This window comes from Fukomys damarensis, unplaced genomic scaffold (genome assembly GCF_012274545.1).
Source record: "Fukomys damarensis isolate Sample0158 unplaced genomic scaffold, DMR_v1.0_HiC HiC_scaffold_39, whole genome shotgun sequence".
Lineage (NCBI taxonomy): Eukaryota > Metazoa > Chordata > Mammalia > Rodentia > Bathyergidae > Fukomys > Fukomys damarensis.
In genome coordinates this window covers 86,012,230-86,039,081 of record NW_022900951.1, presented here as the reverse complement: position 1 = coordinate 86,039,081, position 26,852 = coordinate 86,012,230, and the positions used below count along the sequence as shown (strand labels likewise).

The 26,852-nt window shown below is 35.5% G+C and overlaps 1 protein-coding gene across 6 annotated transcripts in view; it reads left to right on the top strand.

Annotated features, from left to right (window-relative positions):
- Nucleotides 1-26,852, top strand: part of Acsl4 (acyl-CoA synthetase long chain family member 4) — a 76,074-nt gene that overhangs the window by 38,832 nt on the left and 10,390 nt on the right. For all 6 annotated transcript variants that reach the window (XM_010603068.3, XM_010603065.3, XM_010603063.3 and 3 more), the window contains 9 exons: nt 1,931-2,081; nt 2,236-2,359; nt 5,531-5,602; nt 15,524-15,663; nt 16,424-16,596; nt 18,864-18,938; nt 22,665-22,856; nt 24,544-24,658; nt 26,619-26,776. In XM_010603068.3, coding sequence (XP_010601370.1) covers nt 1,931-2,081; nt 2,236-2,359; nt 5,531-5,602; nt 15,524-15,663; nt 16,424-16,596; nt 18,864-18,938; nt 22,665-22,856; nt 24,544-24,658; nt 26,619-26,776 — 1,200 coding nt within the window. The remainder of the gene's footprint in view (nt 1-1,930; nt 2,082-2,235; nt 2,360-5,530; nt 5,603-15,523; nt 15,664-16,423; nt 16,597-18,863; nt 18,939-22,664; nt 22,857-24,543; nt 24,659-26,618; nt 26,777-26,852) is intronic.

Below are 26,852 nucleotides of genomic sequence, written 5' to 3'. Positions count from 1 at the left end.
CAGACTACATGGCAGCTTCTGCCAAACTTTTCTTTTTAAAAAATGTAACTTACAAAAGCCTTCCAATTTGGATCCATAAAAGGAAAAGATCTCAGGCCTTCCATTCAGTTAATGTTTTTTCTTATGCTTAATACTAGTGATCTTAATGATGTCTCAGGATTAAAAGCTTTTCACCAAGATTAATGCTGAGATGTATTTTACCAGTGGAGTGGCAGCTGATACTTCATTTGAAATAAATAAAATGCACCTTGTAGCAAAGTTTCAGTTGGTTATTAAATAAGAGAGTTAAAGAAATTTGAATAATTTTCTTGTGCTAAATGTGAAGGTCACAATATCATACCATATGAGATGAGGAAAAGATTAATATAGGTAGGAGAATATGTTGGTGAATATGTTGGTGAACCTCTACTTAGCCTCAAATATTTTACCATTAGAGAATGAACATGTGTTTACAGTCACAGGTATAGATTATAGCTTTCTACTATGTGTTGAAAATGGCATATAGTCTGTCTGAGATTTTGCCCTATCCATAAATTAAAAAATAAGCTCACCAAATTTCTTGGAGACAGAAACTTTTAGTTCAGGGATGAAGTACAGTCTTTTACTCATCAAAGTAGCAGCAGTCAGAGTATCCTATGAACATTTGTGTCATAGGAGAGCAACAAAGAGCTTAAGGAACCCCTGAGTATTTCATTATCTTTATGTACTGCTCAGTAAGTATGCCTGCTCTATGCTCTAGAGAGACTAGCTCTGTATAAAAATCCTTGAAAAGATAGAACAAAGTCAGTGCCTCTGCTTTCACGATGTGTAGAAATAGAAGAGACCTGTGGAGAATTGTGTATTAACACCAGGTTAACCCTGCATAATTGGATATATCTTACTGGGAAATTCTGATTTGTAGGATTCTGTTTTCAATTCCACTGATTCATTAAAAGATGTTGGCCCAAAACTTAAGGGGATATCATTCCTTATAATTTTGTTTCAGTAATAACATGTCAGGTCAGATACCTTTCCTGGTTTTGCTCATCTCTTGGATATAGAGGATCCACATATTTTTGTGGCACTTAATTTTTGTAAACAGTTATTATTATGGTGACATTTTTGCATGCTTATTACAATGTGCAGAGATGGTTAGTGTCATTTTATGTGCTTTAAGTGAGAACTTTGGTTGCTTCAGTGTTGTTGCTTGCTTTAAAGTGCTTTTTAAAATTTTAACCTGTATATTCAAATGTAAATCAAACTTAAAAACATTTTTATTTTAATAATTTTGTTAAAGTAGTATTTAATTTTGATAAAATATCTGTGCAATCTCAGCCATTTTGATGCATTCTGGGGAAGAAAGGTTGCTGGGTTAGCATGAATACTCCAGTTGCTGTTTAAAACTAACTTAGCACTTTCGAATTTTAGAGTTGAAATCACTTTAAAGATCAATTCCAGCAGTTTTATCCAAGGTTACGTATGAGAGTCACTTTTTGTCTAATCCTAGACATACCATGTCCAAATGTTCAGATATGTTGTTCCAAAATAGTATTGTGTATAAGCTCTACAGGTGATTCTAATGGCCAATAGAGATTAAGAACCACAATCTGGTTAAACTGACTCATTTAGAGATGAGAAAATTGAGGTCTAAAGGAAGCTCACGCAATACTCTATCCTCTTGATTCTCTAAAGTCCTAGCCGTCTTTCCATAATACTTCTTTGTGTACAGCACTGTGAAGAGGCACGGGTGGAAGGGATTAAGCAAAACATTCAGAAAATAGGTGAAATTGAGTTTGAAATTGTCACTGTAGTTAACCAGAATTTAATGACTTTTTGTTTTGCCTATCAGTAATTTTCTTTAGACTGTTTATCATGATGCAAAATTGAAATATACTATTATATAACAATTTAACTTTTCAACTGAAGAAAATGTGCTTTTTCAATCATTTAGCAAGCATTCCTCCAAGTAGACCAACTCCTTCAGACATGGCCATTGTCATGTACACCAGTGGTTCTACTGGCCGCCCTAAGGGAGTGATGATGCATCATAGTAATTTGATAGCTGGAATGACAGGCCAATGTGAGAGGATACCGGGACTAGGGTAAGAGAGAATTACTCAACCTAATCTCAGAAATGCTGAGCTCCTGTTCAGCATTCTGTAAACTCAGTCTATATTAAATGATATAGTTATTAATGTATCTCATTTTAAATATCTTTTTAAGACTGATTAAAATGTTTCTCTTATTTTGTTTTAGGCCAAAGGACACATATATTGGCTACTTACCTTTGGCTCATGTGTTAGAATTGACAGCTGAGATATCTTGCTTTACCTATGGCTGTAGGATTGGATATTCTTCTCCACTTACACTATCTGACCAGGTAACAAACTTCAGTACATTGGCATGGTTATATAAAGTTACATTGCTTGGCATATTACTGAAACATGAGATGTTTATTTCAGTTAAAATGTTCTGTAGGACTTCAAAAATAGCTTTCATGAGCAATATGTAGCTATAGTAAATAACCCTATGGATTTGTTACCTTTGCTGCAGCTATATATTTTAAGATTATTTTGAAATGAATAATTATTTTCATCTTATCTTTCTGTGTTAGACTTTTACTGTGGGAGCTAAGATAAATAATGTAAACACTAATCTTTTTTGACATATTATCCAAGAGCATAGAAAATGAGAGGATAAGAAGATGTAGGGTTTTGGCCTGGATTTCCTCTGAATTTTCTCTAGAATCGTGTTGCCCAGTACCGTAGCTACTTGTCACACCTTTAAATAGAAATTAATTACATTTAAATTTTCAAAATATGGCTTCTCATTTTCTCTTTTAAGTTCTCAGTAGCTTTATGTGACCAGTGGCTATCATACTGAACAACACAGATACTGAATGTTTCCATCTGTGCAGGACGCTCTTGTTGGACAGCTCTGCCGCATCTCCAAGGGTAGCCCTTTCCTTCCTAGTCTGAGTTCAGGTTTCTCCCTTCTCTGTTGTTCATGGCAGAAAACCCAACTGTGGTAAGACTCCCTCATGTATTTTAAGCACATCCAGAATTATACATTCAATACCTATTGGCCACAATTCTGTTTCTCCTTTGAAATATTGCTATGGAACAGCTTCAATCGGATAAGTGTAGGGGGAAAAAACCTACTAAAGTAGCTATGGAGTTCAGGGTACTAAATGATAAGAAGTTTCTGCCACTCCCATTTGTGCAGGCTCAGCAGGTATTTTTCAGGTCCTCAGGCAACAGTACTTTTTGTTTGGGAGTCCGAGGGAGTATGGAGTTGGTAAAAAAGATACTTCTTTAGTGCTCATCGTTAGATATTATAGTACCTTTTTTTTTCATTAAATTTATTGGTACATTTTAGGTATACAATATGATGACATTCATCATGTAGTACCTTTCATTTAGTGAGAGGTTGGGTAGGCTGTATAATAGTAAGACAAAAAATAGAGTTTTTTGAATTTGAGATTCCAAATACCTTTGTGTTTGGGTTTATTGCTTTTGGTGTATAAAGTGCATAAATCTTAAGTGTACTGCTTGATTAAATTTAATACGCACATGTAGACTTCCCATCATTGCCATCTAGATAAAAGAAAAAATGATTTTAGTACCAGTGGTCTCAGTGTGGGGATGGTTGGACACTTGGAATCTTTTGCTGGTCTGACTTAATTGTTGCTGTCTGTTAGGCCAAGGTCTAGGGCATTCACATCTTATTAAAGATAATTGCTACCCACTTTTTAAATGAACTTGGCAGCAATAAAACCTCTCAATCTACTAGGATTCTAAAACTCAGGAATTATCCTCACTTAGGAAATTAGAAAAACACAGGAACCAGAGGCACTACAATTGAAGGTAGCAGATGATAGCAGTGTTTTAATAACCAGGGTTTCTGTGACCATAATAAGGCAAAAAACCTGATAATATAGGTTAAGAAACCTTAATCCAAAAACCTGGAATCTACAATGCTCCAAAGATTAAAACTTATATAAAACTGACAAGATGACACAAGTGAAAAATTCCACACCTGACCTTATGTGATATGTTTTAGTCACAACACAGGAGGACTAAAAATTCTGTGTGAATTTATCTGCAGGCAATGTGTATAAGGTGTATATGAGACATAAATGAATTTTGTGTTTATGCTTGGGTCCCACCTAGAGATAGCTCACTGTGTGTATGCAAATACTCCAAAGACCCCCCCAAATCTGATCTGGTCCCCAGTATTTCGAATAAGGGACACTCAACCTGTATTAGTAAGAATAATAAAGAAAACAAGAAAGATCTCTTTGTGACTCCTCTACTCTGGAGCTGCTCTCTACCATAAAAACTGGTCATAACACAGAGAACGGCTCCTACTTGAAGGACTTGCAAGCCCATTTTTCTCTCTGGAGCACCCCTCCAACAGAGCACCCCTGCACATAGTGTGAATATGTGTGTATAAGATTCCTCTAACAAATGAGTACACACTTACACAGAAATAAAGCACAAGGAGTCATTTTATGTCCTTTATCTGTATTAAAGACTAGTAGGAGATAAGCAATTTAATTCTACCAGCAGAATCTTCTATATAGCTATGCTGGTCGTTCTTGTGAAACACCGCTGCTTAAGAGCTGGTTTTCTTCTTCCCTGTAACCTAGCTAGCCTTTGGTACATCTAAACTTACAGATTAATTATCTGCATTACAGGAGTTTCATAATTTTATCTTACATTTTTGAGTAGATGAGTGTGTTTTATTTCATGTTTTTTATAAAAAAAACTTTTCTGAGACATGGTCTTGCTAAGTTTCCCAGGCTGACTCTTAGCTCTTGAACTCTTGATCCTCCCACCTCTGTTTCCCAAGTAGCTGTGATTACAGGGATATACCACTGTTGACTTTAATTTTTTTACATATGAATCTGACATTTCAAATCCCAAATTCATAGTACATATGTGTGAAAGAGAGACAGAAAAAGAAAGAAGAAATGTGTATGTGTGTGTGCATGCATACACATGAATATCTTTACTCAGCCACTGACAATGTCCTCCCTATGCTATCAACTAGAATGTCATCAAATATCATTTCTGTATGATGTTAAATGATGCTCATAGTGGTGTCTTTCAGATGTGTTTTTGCCTGTGGATAGGTCAAAGAAAGTCAAAGTGACTTCCAGTTTTAATATTAAGCTGTTTTAATGAACTTTTTTTCTGAAAATGAAGTCTGTACAAAAAATATACAGTTTTTGGAAATGCAATGTGGGCTATATTTGATGATATGATATTAACAAGAATATTTGATTAACTAAAATATTCCATTCTCTTGTCATCCTGGATCTAAATTTCTTCTCTAAGGAAAGCTGAGACTTGCTAAAAGCCATAATCTATAGGATACAGCACTAAAGCACTTAGACTGTGGACTTGTAGATTATGATAGTTATAACAGATAACTCACAGAACAGTAGAATATCAAATTCCGTGTGTATCTTGTATCTTTGCCATTAATAGTTATAACATTTCCTAAGGTTGATTTCCTTAATTGTGTTTACTTTATTTTAATGTAGTCCAGCAAAATTAAAAAGGGAAGCAAAGGAGACTGTACTGTACTGAAACCAACACTAATGGCTGCTGTTCCGGTGAGTACAGAATATGAATATGGATAGAAGAGGGTTGCTTCTATAATTTCTTGCTTGGACTTTTTAAAAAAGTAATACTCTTAGATATATGTGTACATTTTAAAGTAATGTTACTTTGTTGGAATCATGGCAAATGTGTTCCTTAAAATCTCGGAAATAGCCCAATTGCTCATCAATGGGAGACTGGATAAAGAAGATGTGTTTTTGTTTTGTTTTTTATAAAATGGAGTACTACTCAGCCATAAAGAATGAAAGCCTAGAGACATTTATAGCTCAGTGGATGCACACTGAGGCCATACTCTTAAGTAAAATTAATAGGACATACATGTATAAGTACTGTATAGTTTCTCTGTTATGAAAAATTAAAAGTGTAGATAAGGATCAAAATGTATAATTGATATTGTGTAATAGGAAGAAAAGGTCTAAAGGAATAGGGGAAGTGGGAGGGGTAGGGCAAAGGTAAGAAGGGAAGGGGAAAAAATGGAAGCAAAGTATTTATAAATAGGGAAGGGCGGAGGGGGTGAAGGGAGGCCAGGAGATTAGGGAAAAAATAAGAAACAAAGTATGTCATATAAAGGTACTAAATCACAAAGATGAATGTAACTGTATTGTATACCTAAAATGTACCAATAAAAAAAATCTTAGATATATTGGGAAGGGTGAAAGGGCAAGCTTTAGAAATATATTTTTGCAAGTGCTTGGTGATGCTCGAAAATTAGGTAAGGAAAAGGACCTCATTCAAATTATCTAGTGTGAGACTTGATCACAATATTTAAATGTAGAATATATTCCTAAGATCATTTTGTATGAACTTTTAATTTTGAAAAACAGGAAATTGTCTAGGCCTCCTTGGCTAAGGCAGCATTTCCAAGGTTATGAAGTTAGTGACAGGGCAGAGTCTAGGATAGAAGTCCCTGTGACCTCCTTATGATGCCTGAGGAAAGCTGTCCTTTTGGGAGAGCTTCCAAAGTAAACAAAGAGTAATTTTTCACACTCAAAATCCTTTTGTGAATCTCCCCCTCAAAAAAAACAAAACAAGATTTTGGGCCATGGATGTAGCAAGGCCCTAGGTTCAATCCCTACTAGGGCACAACAGAAAAAGATATTATATTTTATAGCCTCGTAATGATGAATTTTGAAGCATTTGCCACAGTGTTTCAATTTGTATAATCAAATATGTTCTGGAACCATTATACTTTGGAAACCTTAGAGAGACTGTGTATTTCTACTTGTCTTATAACTAGATAAGTGGGATTAAGATTAAAATTTTATGCCACTGTCTACCACAGAATTACGTCTGTTCATGCAAAGTCTGACATTAGATAGTATTATGTTCAATCCAAGTTTTTTAAAGCATTACAGATGGAAGATATTTTACAGGTTTTTTGTTTTTGCTTCTACATACAAAAATTATCAAATAATCGAAGAATTAGAATAAGTCAGAGATGTCTTTACCTTTTTAATTAGAAGAACCATAGAATCCAGCAAGTTTTCAAGCTAAAAAGAGGCTTCTGACTAAACCCATCATGAAATGATGCTAAGAATAGCTAGCATAATGCTGTGATGCACGCTAATTATCATTAATACTCTGCTGGATTGGCCGTGTTACCCTCATCTTTTCCAGTACAGGAAGAAACTTGCCCAAAGCCACATCATTTATAGGTTGTAGAATCAGAGCTTGCAGTCTACCAATTTAGTAGCGAAGTCTTATTAACCACTATGACTATCTATTGAGCATGGTTGTATGTTAAATTTTGAGAAAAATATATAGACTTTATTGCCCAAAGTTCAGGACTCCCCACTGCCTGCTTCACAATCCCTAGTACCAAAAAAAAAAAGAAACCTAAGTTCAGGACTCCCTTGTAAAACTCATCAGAGAATGTAGTGAAGATGAAGAACCAAGATGTCAAGGAAGTAAAAAATCTCTGATATTAGGCTTAAAGAATAAGAATTAGCAGATAATTCCTCTAATTGGTCATTGTCCATTCTTTTTAAAAATATTTTTATTGGTGCATTTTAGATATACAGTAGAGTTACATTCATCATTGGGATCTAGTAACTTTACATGACATATTGTGGTTCTTATTTTTTCCCCATTCCCCTAGCCTCCCTTACCCTCTCCATCCTTCCCTATTTACAATGGTTTTGTTTCCATTTTTTCCCTTTCTCTTATTTTTTCTCTTCCTTTTTACCTTTCCCCTACCCCTCTCATTTGCCCAATAACTTTAGACCTTTTCTTCCTATTAAAAAATATCAATTATACATTTTGAACCTTATTTACACTTTTAGTTTATCACACAAGACAAACTATGATATTTACACATGTGTGTCCTATTAATTTCACTTAAATGTATGTCTTCAATGTGCATTTACTTAGCTATAAATGTCTTTTTGTACTTTATGACTGAGTAGTACTCCATTTTATAAAAAAAAACAACAACAAAAAAACACATCTTTATCCACTCTCTAGTTGATGGACAATTAGGCAGCTTCCAAGTTTTAGGTATTACAAACTGGGCCTCTGTAATCATTGGTGAGCATGTATTGCTGTGGTATGACTCTTTTAATTCTTTTAGGAAGATACCCAGCAGAGGAATAGCTGAGTCAAATGGGACTTCTAATCGTAGTTGTTTCAGGTATCTCCATATTGATTTCCACAGTGGTTGCACCAGTCTTCACTCCCACCAACTATGGAGAAGGGTTCCTTTCTCCCCACAACCCCGCCAACATTTGTTATTGGTTGATTTCTTGATAGCAGCCATTTTTGTGAGGTGAGGTGGAATCTCAGTGTTGTTTTCATCTGCATCTCTCTAACAACCATTGATGTGGAGCATTTTTCATATATTTATTTGCTGCTTTTACTTCTTTGTCTGAGAAATGTTTGTTCATTTCAGGTGCCCATTTTTGAATTGGGGCTTTATATTTAGGGGGCCTGATTTTTTTGAGTTCTTTATATATTCTCTATAATAGTCCTTTGTCTGAGGAGAAGCTGGTAAAAATTTTTTCCCACATTGTAGGTTGTCTCTTAGTTCTGTTGATGGTTTCTTTTGCAGTGCAGAAGCTTTTTAATAAGATGAGATCCCAGTTGTTGATTCTTTCTGCTAGTTCCTGTGCTACTGAGGGTTTGTTCATAAAGTCTTCCTATGCCAATGTCTTCAAGAGTTCTGCCTAACATCTTCCAGCAGTTTAGTGTTTCTGTTTTAATATTTAGATCTTTAATCCACTTGGATTTTAGTTTAGTGCATGGTGAAAGATAAGGGTCTAGTTTTAATCTTTGGCAGGATGAAATCCAGTTTTTCCAACACCATTTATTAAAGAGGCTATCTTTCCTCCAGAGAGGATGGATGGTTGGCTCCTTTGTTAAAGATGAGGTAGCAGAGTGTATGTCTGGAGTTGTTTCTTCATCTTCTAAACTATTCCACTGATCCTTGGTTCTGTTTCTTTGCCAGTACTGTGTGCTTATTAACACAGTGGCTTTGTAGCATAGTTTCAAGTTGAGGATTGTGATACCTCCTGCCATGTCTCTGTTGCCTAGAATGGCTTTTGCTATTCTAGGTCTTTTCTGGTTCCAAATGAATTTTTGGATTGTCTTCTCTATTTCTGTGATGTATACTGTTGGGATTTCAATTGGGATTGCATTGAATCTGTATACTAGTTTTGGAAGTATGCCATTTTCACTCTATGGCTTCTTCCTAACCAGGAACAGGGATATCTTCCCATTTTCTTATATCCTCTTTGATCTCTTTTTTCAGAGTATTGTAATTCTCAATGTAGAAGACTTTTGCTTCCTGTGTTAGATTGATGCCTAGATGTTTCATTTTTTCTGGATGCTATTGTGAAAGGAATTGTTTACATAATTTCTCTCTCAATGAGTCTGTTATTTGTGAACAAGAAGGTAATTGATTTTCCAGTGTTGACCTTGTATCCAGCTTCTCTGCTGAAAGTGTCAATTAAGTCTAGAAGTCTTTTGGCAGAATTTTTTGGGGTCTTCTATGTACAGTATCATATCATCAGCAAATAATGACACTTTAATTTCTTCCTTTCCTATCTTTATTGCTTTTAGATGTTTCTCTTGTCTAATTGCTGTGTCTAATATTTCCAAAACTATACTGAACAGGAGTGATGACAGCGGACATCCTTGTCTTGTTCTTGATTTTAGCATGAAGGTTTTCAGTTTTTTGACCGTTTAGTATGATGTTGGCTGTTGGATTTTCATTGATTGCCTTTATCAAGTTGAGATAAAGATCATGTATTCCAATTTTCAGCAGAGTTTTCATCGTGAATGGGTGTTGAATTTTGTTGAATGTTCTTTCTGCATCTGTTGAGATGATCATATGTTTTTTGTCCTTGACTCTGGCATATAGTGTATTATTACATTTATTGATTCGCATATGTTGAACCATCCTTGCATCTCTGAGATCAATCTAACTTGGTGAGGTTGTATGATCTTGATGACCCTTGATATTCTATTTGCCAGTATCTTATTTAGGATTTTTGCATCTATGTTCATTAGGGAGATTGGTCTGTACTTCTCTTTTTTGGTTGGGTCTTTCCCTTTGATTCCCTTTTGGAATCAGAGTAACACTTGCTTCCAGGAATGAAGTTTGGAGTATTGCTTCCCTTTCAATTTCATTGAAAAATTTAAAGAGTAGTGGCATTAGTTCTTTAAATGTTTCATAGAATTCAGCAGTGAATCCATCAGGACCTGGGCTTTTCTTTGTTGGTAAATTTTTATTACATTTTCAATTTCATTGATTGTAATTTTGGTATTTAGAATTTTATATCTACATTCAACTTTGGTAATTCATATGTATCTAGAAATTTGTCCATTGCTTCTGTGTTTTCTAATTTATTAGAATACTGGTTCTCAAAGTAGGTAGGTATTGGTGATACTTTGGATATTTGCTGGATCTGTTGTGACTTCACCTTTTTCATTCCTAATTGCATGGGTTTGAGCCTTTTGTTTCCTTTTTTTGGTAAGGTTGGTTAAGGGTTTATTGGTTTTATTTATTCTTTTGAAAAACCAACTCTTCAATTCATTGTTTTTTTGTATCATTTTCTTAGTATCCATTGCATTGATTTATTTTCTGATATTTATAATTTCCTCCCTTGTATAAGCTTTGGGTTTTTCTTACTCTTCTTTTTCTAGGAGCTTAAGAATCAGCATTAGGTTGTTTATTTAAGCTCGCTCTGCTTTCCTAGTGTGGGCTTTCACTGCTATGATTTTTCCATGTAGAACAGGTTTCATTGTGTTCCATGGATTCCTTTATGTTGTATTGGCATTATCATTAATTTGTAAAAATTTTCTAATTTCTTCTTTAATTTCCTCTGTGGCGCATTGGTTGTTCAGGAGAGTGTTATTCAATTTCCATGTGTTTGTGTAGTTCTTGCGGTTTCTTTTGCTATTGATCTCCAGTTTAATTGCAATATGATCTGATAATATCCATGGGATAACTTCAACTCCTTTGCTTTTACTTAAATATGCTCTGTGAGTTAGTATGTGGTCTATTTTGGAGAATGACCTGCGTGCATCCAAAAAGAATGTATATTCTGATTTTGTGGGGTGGAACACTCAGTAGCCATCTGTTAAGTCCATTTGTTCAAAAGCTTGGTGTATGTCATTGTTTTTTGCCTAGGTGACCTGTATATTTGTGATAGTGGGGTATTTATGTCCCCCACTACAATTGTATTAGTGCTTATTTGGTTTTTCATGTCCCTTAATATTTGTTTTGTATAGTTGGGAGCATTAGTATTTGGCGCATATATATTTATGATTGTTATCTCTTCCTCTTGGATTGTTCCTTTACAAGGATGTAATGACCTTCTTTGTCTCTCTTAATTAGTTTTGTTTTGAAATTTACTTTGTCTGCAAAGCAGATAGCTACCCCTGCTTTTTTCCATGTTGTTGTTACATGGAGAACTGTTTTGCATCCTTTTACTTTCTATGAGTTTCTTTTTGAACTAGGTGCATTTCTTGTATACAGCATAATAGATTTTACTTCTTAATCCATTCTGCCAGTTGATTTCTTTTGATTGGTAAATTGAGGCCATTAACATTGATGGTTATAACTGATATGTATTTAGTTATCATCATATTATTATTATCTTGTTGTTGGCTCTTTGTAATTTTGGCCCCTCTCCCTTTTATTTCTTGCCTTGTATAATGGATTTGCTCTGTTGGCCCTCATAGAGTTGTGATCTTAATTGTCTTTTTCTAGGATATTATTTAGAATTATTTGGAGTGATGTTTTGGTATTCTTGAAATTTTTCAAGTGTTCTTTATCATGGAGATACCTTATTTCCCCATCAATTTTGAAAGAGAGTTTTCCAGGATGCATCAGTCTAAGTTGGAGATTGTTTTCTATTGGGGCTTGAAATACTTCGCTCCAGGCTCACCTTGACTTGAGGGTTTGTGTTGAAAAGTCTGCTGTGATTCTGATGGGCTTTCCTTTGCATGTGATTTGTTTATTTTCTCTAACTGCTTGTAGTATTTTGTTCTTTTGTTAAGTTTCTGGGATTTTAATTATTATATGTCTAGGTGTAGATTTTTTTTTTTGATCATAGCTATTTGAAATCCTATATGCTTCACTTATCTGCATGTCAAATTCTTTTGCTCTGTTTGGGAAGTTTTCTGTCATTAATTCTGTGAACAGTTTTTTAATGTCATTTGTACTTTCTCCTTGTTTTTCATGGACTCCTATCAGTCTTATATTATTCTTTTTTGTGTCATTTAGGAGCTGTTGGATTGATTTCTCATGCTCCCTTACTATTTTTAAGAGATCCTTGTTTTCATGGTCACTGACCTCCATCCTGTCTTCTGTATCTGATATCCTGTCTTCAGATTGGTTCAATCTATTATTTAAACTTTCTGTAGAATTTTTAATCTCCTGGATTTCTGTTTGAATCTGTTTCATGGATTCCATTTATTTCCTATGTTGTGCATTCATTGTTTCCATTTCTCTCCTATGCTAGTCATTCATGACTTCTGTCATGGTCCTAAGCTCATGCATTTTTTTTATTTGTTTCTGTTCTAGAATCACTAATGTCATTCATTCTGCTCACCATCACTGCAGTTATCTTGGAAATTATTTCTGTTTTGAATTTTTATAGAACCTCATTCATCTGTTTTGTTACTTCCTGTGCCATCAGTTCAGGGTGGGTGTCCAGATGGTTGATTATCAGACTTTTCCATCTCAGTTCCCCTACAATTTACCCTCAGTAAGCTGGAAGTCTGTATTTGTGCTTGAGCCTTGTTTGAATGTCTTCCCATTTTTATTTTTGTTGTTGGTACTATTCTTGGTTTGGTACTTGGGTTAATACTTGGATCTTCCTGTTATAGGTTCTCTTTAGGTTTTGAGTCTCTAATGACTCTGAGACAATCTCTCTTTCATTATAGCAGGAAGGACAACTGGTTAAATCAGTCACAACATCTCATCCCAATTGATACAATCAGCCAAGCAAAAGCATGAAGCACAGCTTAGAAAATGACAATTTGTGGTAGTTATCACATTTGACTGTGTGAATTAAATCAACATCAAGACTGGAGCCCAGGAAAATGGCCTTTATGACTCCCCTGTGCTTCTGTGGTGTGAATCCAAGTACCAGCACAACCAGGTTGCCAGAGGTTGGGGTGGGCGGGCTCAGTGGATGCTTCAGGTGCCAAGTGGCTCTGCCTCTTAGTGTTCTGCTGAGGAGGTCTGGGGACTAGGGGAGAGCTGCAGAAGAGCTCCATGCAGTTCCTCTTCTTACCAGTACTGGTCTGTTGTTACCATTGTCCATTTTTCACTTTCCTGCTTTGTGCTGGGAAGCTAACATCTATAAATGAAATACAAGAGATTCCTTGCCTTATAACTTCTGCTTGGGTTCAGCCAGTTGAAGTCACTCATGAAAGATCAAAGGGTAGGAAGGTAGAGGTCTGCATTTTTATCAACTCCTTAATGTATGGATCTGTGAGGTTAGCAAGTGTCAGTCACCCATTGGACAGGCTCTTTCCTGTTACCTCTAACCAGGGCTTTACCATAGCTACAGTCCTTATCCAGATTCCAGTGATACTTTCTTCCTTTTACTTTTTAATTGCAAATGGTCTTTGTTGCTAGTCCATTGGTACTTCACCAAATCTTTTTGGCTCCTTTAGTTCCTCCTACTTCTTTACAAATAAACTTTCTTTCTTATCTTTTTAAAAATTAGTATATGTTTGTAGTCCATAATGTTTACATTCTTTGCATGGAGTTGGTGAATGTATATAACACATCTTGATTGCTTTTTTCAACCCCTTCTCTTCCCTCCTGCTACCTGACTCTTGTTAAATGAAAAAATCTCTTTATTTAGAATTGTTTTTGATAGGTTCTGTTTTCTGAGTTAATTTCTTTTCTGAGTGGGAATAAAAATTTGAATTAGTACTATTAATACTGTGAGAATTCAGGATAAATCACTGCTTATAATAAATCCTACCAACTTGTTGCAAGTTTATTGTATTCCTTACTGAGGCCTTTCTGTGCCTGTGTTTTGATGGTTTTTGGTACAGGGAACTGAATTCAGGACCTTGCACTTGCCAGGCAGGTACAGGGCCCCTGAGCTACATTCCTGGCCCTCCATGCCTATATTTAATATCTAGTGTTGAAAAAGCAGTGGAGGTGGTTCTCACTCATCTGGCTCACTCCCATGGATTTGTTTTTGTGTGTGTTTTAGAATCCCATATGCTTTTTGAGAGAGGTGGTTATAGGACAGTAGAGTCCCTCTGCAAAAATGTTGGAATTTCTCAGTTGTGGAGCGAGATAAATATTTTAGTTATATAATTCTGATTCCTTTTGTGGAATTGTAAAAAAATTATACTTACTTGAATGCCATGGTAGCCTTTTTAAAAGTTGGTTCTGCTGACCTCATCTATGAATGACTATTCTAATATTGAAAGAACCATCCATAAAGTTATTCTTTATAGCACAGACATATTTACATTGATGATTGGTTCTTTAAATATTTACAACCACATATTTACAAACAGGTGTGGTTTATGTGACAGTGCTTATTAATCTGGACTAAGTAATTTCAATAAAGCATCATTTAGTGATTAGATTGTTTGCTTTTTTATGTGTTATGCATTAGTCTGGAAGTCAGTTTGTCCCAAAACTCATCCTGTCTTCTCAAGTAGCTTTGAGCAGGAATTTTGTTCTTTCTTGTTATCTTTGGTTCCATTAAAAGGGAATAGAAATGCCTAAATTGCAGGGCCATTGATTTTTAAGTAACCATAACACTCTCTGCCATGTGTAAGACAGTCACAAGGTCATATTAATAAAGACAAAATTATTAGGTTTAGATTCATCATATTTTGGTATTTCAGTACTGTCTGAAAATACGTGAATTTATTTGAAAGATGAGGATTTTCAAGAAAATTTTTTTCTGTGAGATCTGAATAAATTTTGTACACTCTAGTTAACATTTCTTAAAAATTTAGATGATGCTGGGTATGGTGGCGCACACCTGTAATTCCAGCACTCGGGAGGCTGAGGCAGGAGGATCGCTCTGAGTTCGAGACTAGCCTGGGCTGCATAGTGAGTTCCAGGTCAGTCTCAACTACATAGTGAGACCCTGTCTCGAAAAACAAACAAACAAAAAAATTAGAGGTACTTGTATGTAGTACTAAAGAAACCCCTCTACTTGTACTTAATTTTTTAAAATTTTATTTTACTTTTGAGAGACAAATACTTGTATATATTTATGGGATAAAATGTGTTATCTTAATATACGTATTACCCTTAGTCTTCTTGAAGTAGTGAACAAGTAAATTCTATACTGAAAGAAATGAGTATGTCCATTACCTTAGAAATGCCAACCTAATATGTTACAAATAACTATTTCCAATTAAAGACTCTTAGTATTGATACAATTCTTTTAGGATTATTGAATATTTTGTTTACTTTTTAGGAAATCATGGATAGAATTTATAAGAATGTTATGAGCAAAGTTCAAGAAATGAATTATATTCAGAAAACTCTGTTTAAGATAGGGTATGATTACAAATTGGAACAGATCAAAAAAGGATATGATGCACCTCTTTGCAATCTGTAAGTACATCTTATAGGCCCCGTGGTTTGAGGCTTAGATTATTTATTTATTTTGAGACAGAGTTTTACTGTGTTGTCCAGTCTAGCATAGAACTCCTGGGCTCAAGAGATTTCTCCTTTCCTCAGCATCCCAGAACAGCTGAGACTATGGGTATATACCACAGTGCCTGTAAATATTTTTGCTTTTGTAAATATGGAAGATGTAAGTAAACGACAAATTAAATTTAGTTTGAATATTACCACTATCTTTATAATGCTGAAGTTCTTTTTTATTCTAAGTCTCATTGTTTATACAACAAGCAGAGGATCTCATGAAGGTAAACTAGAATACACTTTTAAATCAAAACACTTGAATTTTAAAAGTATCAGATCTGACTAAAAAAAGGGTGACATTCAAGATTGCTGCATAAAATTTTGCAATTTATTATTATTTGTAAATACTATGGTAAATATATGAATATAACAATAATTTTAAATGTGGTTTTTGCCTGTGGGTAGGGATAAGTAAGTATTTATCATAGAAGGAAAATAAGATAAGTGACTAAATGTTCCAAAGATAGCGGAAGCTTTTTCCTTTGAGATCATCATTTACAGTAATTCATAATGTGTCAGAACAGTTTCCCAGTACTACGTTTTTTTGGTTTTGATTTTAGATTTTCTGGCATCAAAGCTGAAAAATCTTTCCCAGAGTTTATAAATTAGTGTGTCATCAAGAATAAGATATGCATGTATTAAATTACTTATTTCCCCTTTCATCAAGGTTACTGTTTAAAAAAGTCAAGTCTCTGCTGGGAGGGAATGTCCGTATGATGCTGTCTGGTGGGGCACCGCTGTCTCCTCAGACACACCGGTTCATGAATGTCTGCTTCTGCTGTCCCATTGGCCAGGGCTATGGACTGACAGAATCATGTGGTGCTGGGACAGTTACTGAAGGTAAGCACTGGGAATGTGGCACATCACTTTGTTTTAGTTACTAATAATGACATGCATTTGCATTACCTCTGGAAGCCATGATTTCTCTTTCTCCTCTCTCCAATTTTTCTTTTCTTTTTTTTTTTGTGGGGGTACTGGGCACCAAACTCTGGACTTTGCATTTTCAAGGCAGGAAGCAGAACCACTGAGCTAAACCCCCAGTCTGCCCATTTTTCTTTTTTCAGTACTGGGGTTTGAACTCAGAAGCACTGAGCTACCTCCCCAGCCCATTTTATTTATTTATTTTTTAGACAGTCTCACTAAAGTGGCTGAGGCTGGCCTCAAGGTAGTAATCCTCAGCCTTGCATTTAGTTGGAATTACAGGCAAGTGCAACCACATCCAGCTTGGAAATCATGATTTTTTGTAGTCTCTTAAGTGAGAGCAAATTCAATGCAAATCTACATAGTTTTATAAATGCTTACTTAAGAGTATCACATGTACCTTTTATTTGTAAGCCTTGTAAATATTTATGGCACATTATCTGTCTTCAAAATTCTATCACCTTGGTCCTTTAACTTTTCTCTAGATAATGACTTTTTCAGAGAACTATACTCTTGGAATGAAATATCATTTTATGACCCTCTTGAATATGCATTCCTGTTAGGACTTCTTTGCTTTCTCTACTGGGATTTTTAACACCCTCAGGCAGCATTTCTCCACCTTGACACTGTTCACATTTGGAACCAGATATTGTTCTTGCATGATCATTTGTGCATTAAAGGATGTTTGGCAGTCAGATACTAGTAGTAACTTGCTCACCCCAGCTGTCATAATAAAACATGTCTCCAAACATTGCCACATATCCTCTGGGAGGCAAAATCACCGCAGGCTGAGAAACACTGGGATATATGAACTTTTTAAAATGATGTCACTATTCCTTATTCCTCATTGTGTCCAAAATCTATGCCTTTTTTACAGACTCTCTTCCCATTGCCAAATTACTTGTTTGTGTCCATGGTATCACCATCCTTAATGTCATTCAGGTTATTGGCTTTGAAATCTTCAAATGTTTACTTTTTAATATTTTCAGTGTTCATCAGATCTTCCCATTCCTTTTTTAGGCTGCTCCTTCCTTTCCATGCCAATTTTGTCATCCAACCTTATATTACTTCAACTGCTCTGAGGTGACAGCCTTCAACATCTGTATCTGCCTGTTATATGAAATCTATCTGGTATCCTTTTATTAGACACATTTGTATCACCCATTGCTTGACAGAAGCTATATAAAATCTAAATACACTTTGATCTAGCTTTCAAGATGTCTTCAATCTGGCACCATCACATCATTCCATCATTATTCTCCACCTATGCTCATACCTGACTTTTCTGTTCTAACAAGCCAATTGTTTCTTCCACATACTCTGTTCTTCCACAATCTCACTTCTCTGTAGTTTCTGTTCCCTTTCCTTGGAATGCCCTTTCTGTAAACGGGTCATAACCATCCTTTCCCACAGACATCTTAAAAGTAGTCTTTCCCAACAGTTTCATTTTATATCAATACTTTTAGTCTCTAAGATACTATTATAATTGCCATGAGCACCATCCAGTTTTGCATTTAGAAGTTCTCCAAATTGTTTCACATGCATTTCTTCTTAGGTAAAACAACTTAGATCACTGAGGAATGTGTATTTTCATCGCAATACAGTGCTAGGTACTTAATAAGCTGTCTATAGATAATGTTATTATTGCTAACAGTAATCTCAAAATGCAAAGGAATAGTGTCACCATCATCATGCTTCATAACATCAGCTACCATTCATTGAACACTTAGTTTGTTTTAAGAAGTGTTAATTGCATATCATCTCATTTAATCCTCATAATCTATCCCTTTATGAAGTTTTTATTACTATCTTTTAGTAGAAAAAATACAGGCTTAGAGATGTTAAGTGACTTGTCCAAGTTACACAGCCAATAATTGATAGAGCAGGAATTCTTATCAAAATCTCTCTCATGAAAATCTGAGGTAGATAGTGGTGGAGCCAAGCCCCCTCTTCTAACAAAACTTTTAATACTGAATTATCTAAAATACAACCCTGAACAGCAAAAAAAAATGTACTATTGAGATGGAGTTGAAACACTGGAAAATGATTACTCTTTGCACTTCTTGTACTATAGCGTCTTGTTTTCTTTCATACTCTGGCTCTAAATCCAGTGTTTCTGCCATCAGTGTGTGCACATCTGAAATGTAGCATGCTAATTAATATCTCTGTTGCTTTTTATCTCATAGTTACTGACTATACTACTGGCAGAGTTGGAGCTCCTCTTATTTGCTGTGAAATTAAACTAAAAGACTGGCAGGAAGGTAAGAATTTCATGACAAGCCCTACTGATGATTCCAGATTCGCAGAAAATCACTGAACCTCAGGACCTCATTTCTTTTTTATTTTTTTTTAAGAGTAGGAAAAATTTATTGAGGGAAAGAAAGCTTCTAAGAGACAGAAGGGGGACTGGAAAGTGGGTTACCCACTCAGCCCACTTATCCAAGATGTTTTATACAACAAAACCATGTGATAAGGCAGGTTTAAAGTGGACCAAAACTATAAGACACAATGGAAAATTACAAGGTGGTGTCAAACCATGACCAACCAATGAGATTACAGTACAGGGCCAGGGTTTTAGCTCAGTGGTTCTGCTGTCTGCCTTGCAAGCGCAAGGACCCGAGTTCGATCCCTGGTACCAAAAAAAAAAAAAAAAAAAAAATTACAGTATAATCCCCTAGGTAATATTGATTAAATGGGGGTCAAATGGGGGAGCAAGTCGCATAGCAAGCCTACAAGGATTTTCAGTAAGGCTGGGCATCAGGTATATTTCATGGAAAGGCTGGGTTAAAACCTTGCCCCCCCCCAGGTGATTGGTACCTATTTAGTATATCAATCACTGCTCTTTATCCACAGGGGAAGCACAAGGGTACAGTACTTTTTCTCCTTGTACAATTCTGGCCTTTGGTGAATGTGTCTTGTCCTCCATGTTGGCTCCTCATGGTCTGGTCCTGTCTAACTGCCTACAAGATATCTAATTAACTTACCTATCTGCACTATCCTCTCCTCTGAAGAAGCACCCTCACCACTGTGACGGGGCAAAGGGCAATGACAGCTCTGGTTACTTCCAGCTGAAGAGGGTCATAGTTGTGATCAGAAGTAGAGTTACTCTACAGAGGGTCTATCTAAAGGCCTTTCATAGGTTCCTGGCATTGTCATCTTGGTAGCTGCATAGCTTTTAAGTCTGGAGGAGACAAAGCCAAAGAAACAGTTAAGAATGCGTAGGCTACATTATAAGGTCATTAGGATTGCTATGAATATAGCCCATAAAGAGGATACGGGGAAGGTCCTGGGGACTTCAGAATCTAACAGAGAAGTCATATTTGTATAGTTTAGCAGTTATGAGCTGTTTACAAGGTTGAGCTGGTGGATCCCGGTAAAAGAAGTTTAGCACATTTGTCATTGGTTCCATTTGTATGACCCATTAGAGTTTGGCAGCCTATAGGCAAGAATAAACAAAACTTTAAAAAAAATTAGAGTATGCATAATCTAAGCATGAGCAGACTAGAAGGAAAGGGCAGGTTGGGGAGAAAGTCACACTTAGAAATTGAAATGCATGGTCAGCTACTGGTAGAGATGGAAACTGCTAGAAGGGGTCAATGACTGGAGCCCCTTTTTATAGTTAGCTTTGTTACTATGGCATTATTTTATACCTCTTTTGGTTATTCTTTTCTGCTGGGTGTTTAAGACTAAGTTAAAGTGAGATCTGTGTCAGGCAACATGAACCTCTTGCTATCTATCAAGGTCAGTTAAGTCTCTTCAAGCATTATGTTGGAACCATGCATAGAGCCTCTCAGCTCCTCTGTCATTGTCAGCTGTCAGGATGGGTCATAGCAGGACCTCATTTCTTTAAAATGTTGTCTGCTGAAGCAAGTGATTCTTTGCAGTTGCCTGTGCTTTCTTTTTTTCTCAATAAAACATTTAAGTTTCTAAGAGCAAAAGAAAAATTTCTAGATTCTAGATTCCCAACTTATGAATACTTGATGGCAAAGTAGAAAAATATTCTTAGCAGGGCTTTCCCTGTATTTAGAGAAGGGTGCGATCCTTTGAAGCCTTATTTTGTTAGTGAGGATTTGGGACTCAGAAATCTCAAATTTTGGGGAAGCAGAGTGATTGATTATATACATGCATATACTATTACCAACATCTTAGATCCTTACACAAAGAAAAGATTTTCATAATTGAGACTCACCTGTCCAGCTAGTTGTGCCGTTGAATTTTTACATGTTCCTGCAGAGACAAGCCACTTAAAGGAAACTTATACTATAAAGGTTGGTGATCATCTTTTCTACAAAACGTGCTGGAGGCAAAAGTAAACCAATCTTTCTATGATAAACACAGTTAAAGACACTAAATGTACTACAGTAGATTATTAAATAATTAGTCATGTCATATAAAGAAAGAGTAATTTAAAATCTTAAACTTTTAAAAAAGTTTACTTATTTTGGATGGAGCCATGGACTGAAGCTTAAAGCAGTAATGGTTGATTCTTCCATTATGTTAGCCAAACCCCAGGAAAATGAATGAGCTTAATCTAACATAAACGTCTCAAATTTTGAAAGTGTTTCCCCATGTGAATTTCTTATAATGTGAAATATTGTCAGTTATCTGTAAGGAAACAACTATTTCTTTTTTAAAAGCCATTTTTTATTGCTAGAATTTTGCTATGTTGCACAGGTGGGTGTTGAATTAGTGTGAGCCAAGTGTATCCCAAGAGTTTTGCATTTTGGGACTAAGTCTTCTTATATTCTAAGGTGATGTCATTCCAATTTGCAATGATAATCTGAAGAAAATAAAGGTATATATGTATATATGTATTGGGCATCAGTATCAAAATTTTATTGGAGGGATTATTGGTCCAGCACTGAAACCAGACAAATCTATATAGTAAAAGTTGGTAAGGAGAACTTTGCCTTTAATTTTTATTTTCTGAATCCTTGGTGCATTCCCTGATGTCAAATTTATGGGGCAGATTTGTTTTTTGAACATGTATTTTGAGTTTTCCAAATTCTTGGCATCAGATGATAGGAATGAACTTAATGTCTTGTGTAAAATGAGTTTTGTCACAATAAGTTTTGTTATATTGATGTACTGAATAGTTTTAAAATTATAAGAATAGCCTATAGTTGAACAGAACTGTGCTTTTAATCTTTTTATGACATAAAACATAATCAAGATCTCAGTTTATGAATTCAGAGTTTTGCATATTTTCAAGTTTTATTGAGCCGGGCGTGGTGGCGCACACCTGTAATCCCATCACTCGGGAGGCTGAGGCAGGAGGATCGCTGTGAGTTCGAGACTATTCTGGGCTAGTGAGTTCCAGGTCAGTCTCAACTACATAGTGAGACCCTGTCTCAAATAAAAATAAATAAATAAATAAAATAAGCTTTATTCAGTAATATTGTGTTAATGAGTAGTAATAAAATATTTTACCAGTTATTGTCATTGCTTTTTGTGTCTTAATTTTTAAAGTTATGACTGGCCACAGGCAAAATTAATAAAATATTCCCCATTTCCCATAGCTTCCCTTTTCCTCTCATGTAATGACATTACTTTTCTTAGGTACTCACTGCCTGTTCTCTTTGGTTGAAATCTCCTTAGAAAAACTCTGAAATACATTGATAACAATGTATCAGTAATTTATTTATAATAGCTTTAGGTATGGTATTAATCTTGTTGAGAGTATTTTATTTTGTCAGTTCTATGAGCGTCAAGCCTTAATAACACTCTTAAGTGTGAAGTTTTATGTCACAGGAATGTTTGGGATGGATGATTGTTGGCAGTGTTTATTTTTGAGCCTTTCCTTATGCTCCTGAAATCATAATCCCTCATTAACCTAGTGAAAAACTGATTAAATATAAGCTAATAATATTTTCATAAAAATGATGCCAAATTTGATCAGCAGGAAGATATTAACAAAGGAGCTTTAAGAATCAGTGAAGGTAAATTTTGATTTACAAGAATAGCTGATTTGCTTTTGTGATTTCCAGGTGGTTATACAGTTCACGATAAGCCAAACCCCAGAGGTGAAATTGTAATTGGCGGGCAGAATATCTCCATGGGATATTTTAAAAATGAAGAGAAAACAGCAGAGGATTATTCTGTGGATGAAAATGGACAGAGGTGGTTTTGCACTGGTGATATTGGAGAATTCCATCCTGATGGATGTTTACAGATTATAGGTTAATGTCTTCCTTGTGCTTTTCTATAGTTTATGTAATTTCAACATATGTGAAAGATAATATTGGTCAGAACAACAATAGGGTTTAATGATTCATGAGGTCCAGTTTTTAGCAAGTTATTTAGCTTATACCTGAATTTCTCCGTCTTTAAAAAAGGGACAAGAATATCAAACTCATAGGGTAGCTATCAGCATTAAATTAATTGATATATGTAAATTATTCTGAGAAGTACCTGAACTTTAATTAGTAGTAGCAATAATAGCAATATTGAGGGGCAGGAAAACAGACTGGTTAATGAAAATACAAAACAAAAAATATCTTTCTTTTGTGGTTCACTATAACCTATTTACTGAAATACTCTATTCCAAGCCTTCCCTTCCCTTTACCTCCCCACCCAAGAGATAGTATGGGTTCGTATTTTTTTCCCGTTGGCCAGTTGAATGGCTTAAACTAGTCCTGAACCTTAAAAAATATTGATGTCAATCCTTGGCATCGGTCTGTTCTGAGATTATCAGTTGCTTTGGCATTGCCCTTAGCTTATTGAAGTAGACCTTTACATTCAAACAACAACTCCAAAGGTGACTCCAAATGAAATATTCTATTCACTTTAGTCAGGCAAAAGTTAAAAATTGACTAGCTGATAAAGGCCACTCTTCAGGGTCCTAATGAGGTCCTTTTTAAGCCATAGAGTTGCTTGAGTAATAGCTCTAGTGGACCATTTTAATATATTGCCAGACTGTATAATACCTAACCTGAAAATAGTTAGAAGTTTCCAGGGAAAATCGGTTCTTTATAAATTTGATCTGCTGTGGAAGTTCTCAGGAGACATGGTACAGTTGAGAACCAATACCTTTTTACTTCTTGATTCTTCATTCCACTGAAATTAAAGGTTTTCCTATAGAGTGGGGTCCCGTGCTATGGGTAGGCAATTCATGACCCATATAAGGGTTGTTAGGCAAGCTGATGATTATTTGAACAGGGCCATCTTATTCTTAGTTACTTTTTTCCCTTTTTTTCATGGTACTGGGGATTGATTCCGGACCTTTGTACTTTTTAATTTAATTTTATTTTTTTATTTTGAGAAAGGGTCTCATTAAGTGGCCCATGTGGGACTCAAACTTGAGATCTTCCTGCCTCAGCCTACCACAGTGCTGGGATTATGGGTGTGTACCACCATGCCAGGCTTTCATTCCACCATTTTCTTAAAGCACTGTCATTTTTAAAAGATAATATCAAATATGGAAAAATAGGACTTAACATTTTTGGAATACGTTCCATGCGGCAGATTTTGTGGGATGTACCTATATGAGATAGCCATCATTTTCTCTGATAGTAGTGCGGGTTTGAGAAGTTAACTGATATGCCAAGGATCACATAGCTGGTATGGAGCAGAATTGCCTTTGAAATGTAATGCTTCAGTCTTGTTTTCTCCATTAATTTCATTGTATTATTTAATACCAGGATAAGATGTTAAAGCTTTGGGTATAGGATATAACTTTTAGCTAGTACTACTTTAAGTGGTCATTTTCTTTTTAACTGATACGTGTAAACAAGCATTATGTATAACAAAATTCTAGAAGGAGAGTCTTTGTAAATAAAGATTAAAACAGCGAAATCCAAAGAAAATAAGATTTCTGTAGAAATTAATGAAACACACTGTGGGTAACAACATTCTTCCTGACTATAGATCGTAAGAAAGATCTGGTGAAGTTACAAGCTGGAGAATATGTGTCTCTTGGGAAAGTAGAAGCCGCACTGAAGAACTGTCCACTTATTGACAACATCTGTGCTTTTGCCAAAAGGTACCATTCAAAATATTTCATATACTTACAGTAAAAGGAAAATTAGAAACACATTTGATTATATATCGTCATAAGGGCATCATCAAACTTTTCTTAGAAATTTCATTAAGGTTGCAAAATCATACAGAACTAAAACTATATTTGTTAAACAGCTCTCCATTTCCCCCTTCCCTCAGCCTCTAGCAATCAACATTCTTCTTTCTGTTTCTATGAATTTAACTATTCTAGACATCTTGTCTAAGAAGAAACATGCAGTATTTTTCTTCTTGAGTTTGGCTTATTTCACTTAGAATACATAATGTCCTTCAGGTTCATCCATGTTGTAGCATGCATCAGAATTTCTTTACTTGGAAGGTTGAAAAATAGACCAGTACATGTACGTCACATTGTGTTTATCCATTTATCTGTCAGTGGAAACTAGGGATCTCTTCTACTTCTCGATATCTGTGAACAGGCTATTATGAACATGGGTATGCAAATATCCTTTGAGGTCCTGCTTCCCGTTCTTTTGGGTAGATACCCCGATGAGGAATTGCTGAATCCTATGGTAGTTCTGTTTTTGATTTGTCAGGGAACCATAATACTGTTTTCCATAGTGGCAGCAACATTTTTACATTTTCACAGACAGTGCCCAGATGTTCTAATTTCTCTACCCCCTCACCAACATTTGCTTACAATTTTTGAATTTATTAGTCATCCCAAGGGGTGTGAGAGAATCTCTCATTGTGGTTTTGAATTGAATTTCTCTAATGATTCATGCTGTTGAACACCTTTTCATATGATTGCTGGCTATTTGTAAGCAATCCCTGGAGGAATGTCTATTCAAACTTTCAAACATTTTGCCTTTTTCTTTTTGGCGATACTGGGGAATGAACCTAGGGCATTCATACTGAATTACATCCTTAGCCATTTTTCATTTTAAAACAGAGTCTAAGTCGTTAAGTAGCCAACAATCCTCCTGTCTCAGTTTTCCAGGGTGCTGGGATTGTAGGAGTGTACTACCGTGCCTGGCTTCTTTGCCTAGTTTTTTTTGAGACAGGGTCTCACTATGTAGTTGAGACTGACCTGGAACTCGCTATGTAGTCCAGGCTGGTCTAAAACTCATAGCAATCCTCCTGCCTCAGCCTCCTGAGTGCTGGGATTACAGGTGTGTGCCACCACGCCCAGCGAAATGTTGTCGCTGTGTTTTTTTGTTTTTGTTTTTGGTACTGGGGATAGAACTTGGGACCTTGTACTTGTGAGGCAGGCAGCAGAACCACTGAGCTAAATCCTCGGCCCACTTTTCCTAGTTTTTAAATGGAGCTATTTGGATTTTTTTTTTATTGAGTTTATTGGGCTGGATTTTTTGTTTTTGAGTTATAGTTCTTTAACTATTGTGTAACCTTTTGTCAGATACATGACTTGCAAATCTTTTCTCCCTTCACAGTACAATGCAATATTTGCTCAGCTTTTTGTGTTCTTTGAATTCTAGATATTTTTAATTTTAATGTAGTCCCATTTATCGATTTTTCCTTTTTTTTTGTGCCTGTACTTTTGGTGTCATATTTAAGTTAAATCTCCAAGTCCATTATCATGAAACATTTTCCATATGTTTTCTTCTAGGAGTTTTATAAATGTTTAATTACTTGATTCATTTTGAGTGTTTTTACACAGGTTGTAAAGGTCCATCTTCATGTTTTTATGTGGATATTCAGTTTTTGCAGCACTATTTGTTGAAGAAATTACTCTTTCACCACTTTTTGAAGATCATTTGAGTTTATTTTTGAGCTATTTTTTCTAGTTCATTGGTATACTTGTTTGTTTTTGTGTCAGGGTTATGAGTTTTCTCACTTAATATTGCAGTGTTAACAAATAAGAAAAATTTGTATTTGGAATTATCTGTAGTATACTGTTTAGTTGAAAATTTTATGAAAAGGTTGGCTCAGTATATTAATTGCTATTTTATTTTCTAATATTTTAGTGATCAGTCCTATGTGATAAGTTTTGTGGTTCCTAATCAGAAAAGGTTGACACTTTTGGCACAACAGAAAGGGGTAGAAGGAACATGGGTTGATATCTGTAATAACCCTGCCATGGAAGCTGAAATACTGAAGGAAATTCGAGAAGCTGCAAATGCCAGTAAGTAAGAAATTGTTAGCTCGTTGAAAGTCCATGAAGTCATTTACTAATATTTTGTGCATTAGACTCTTCAAGA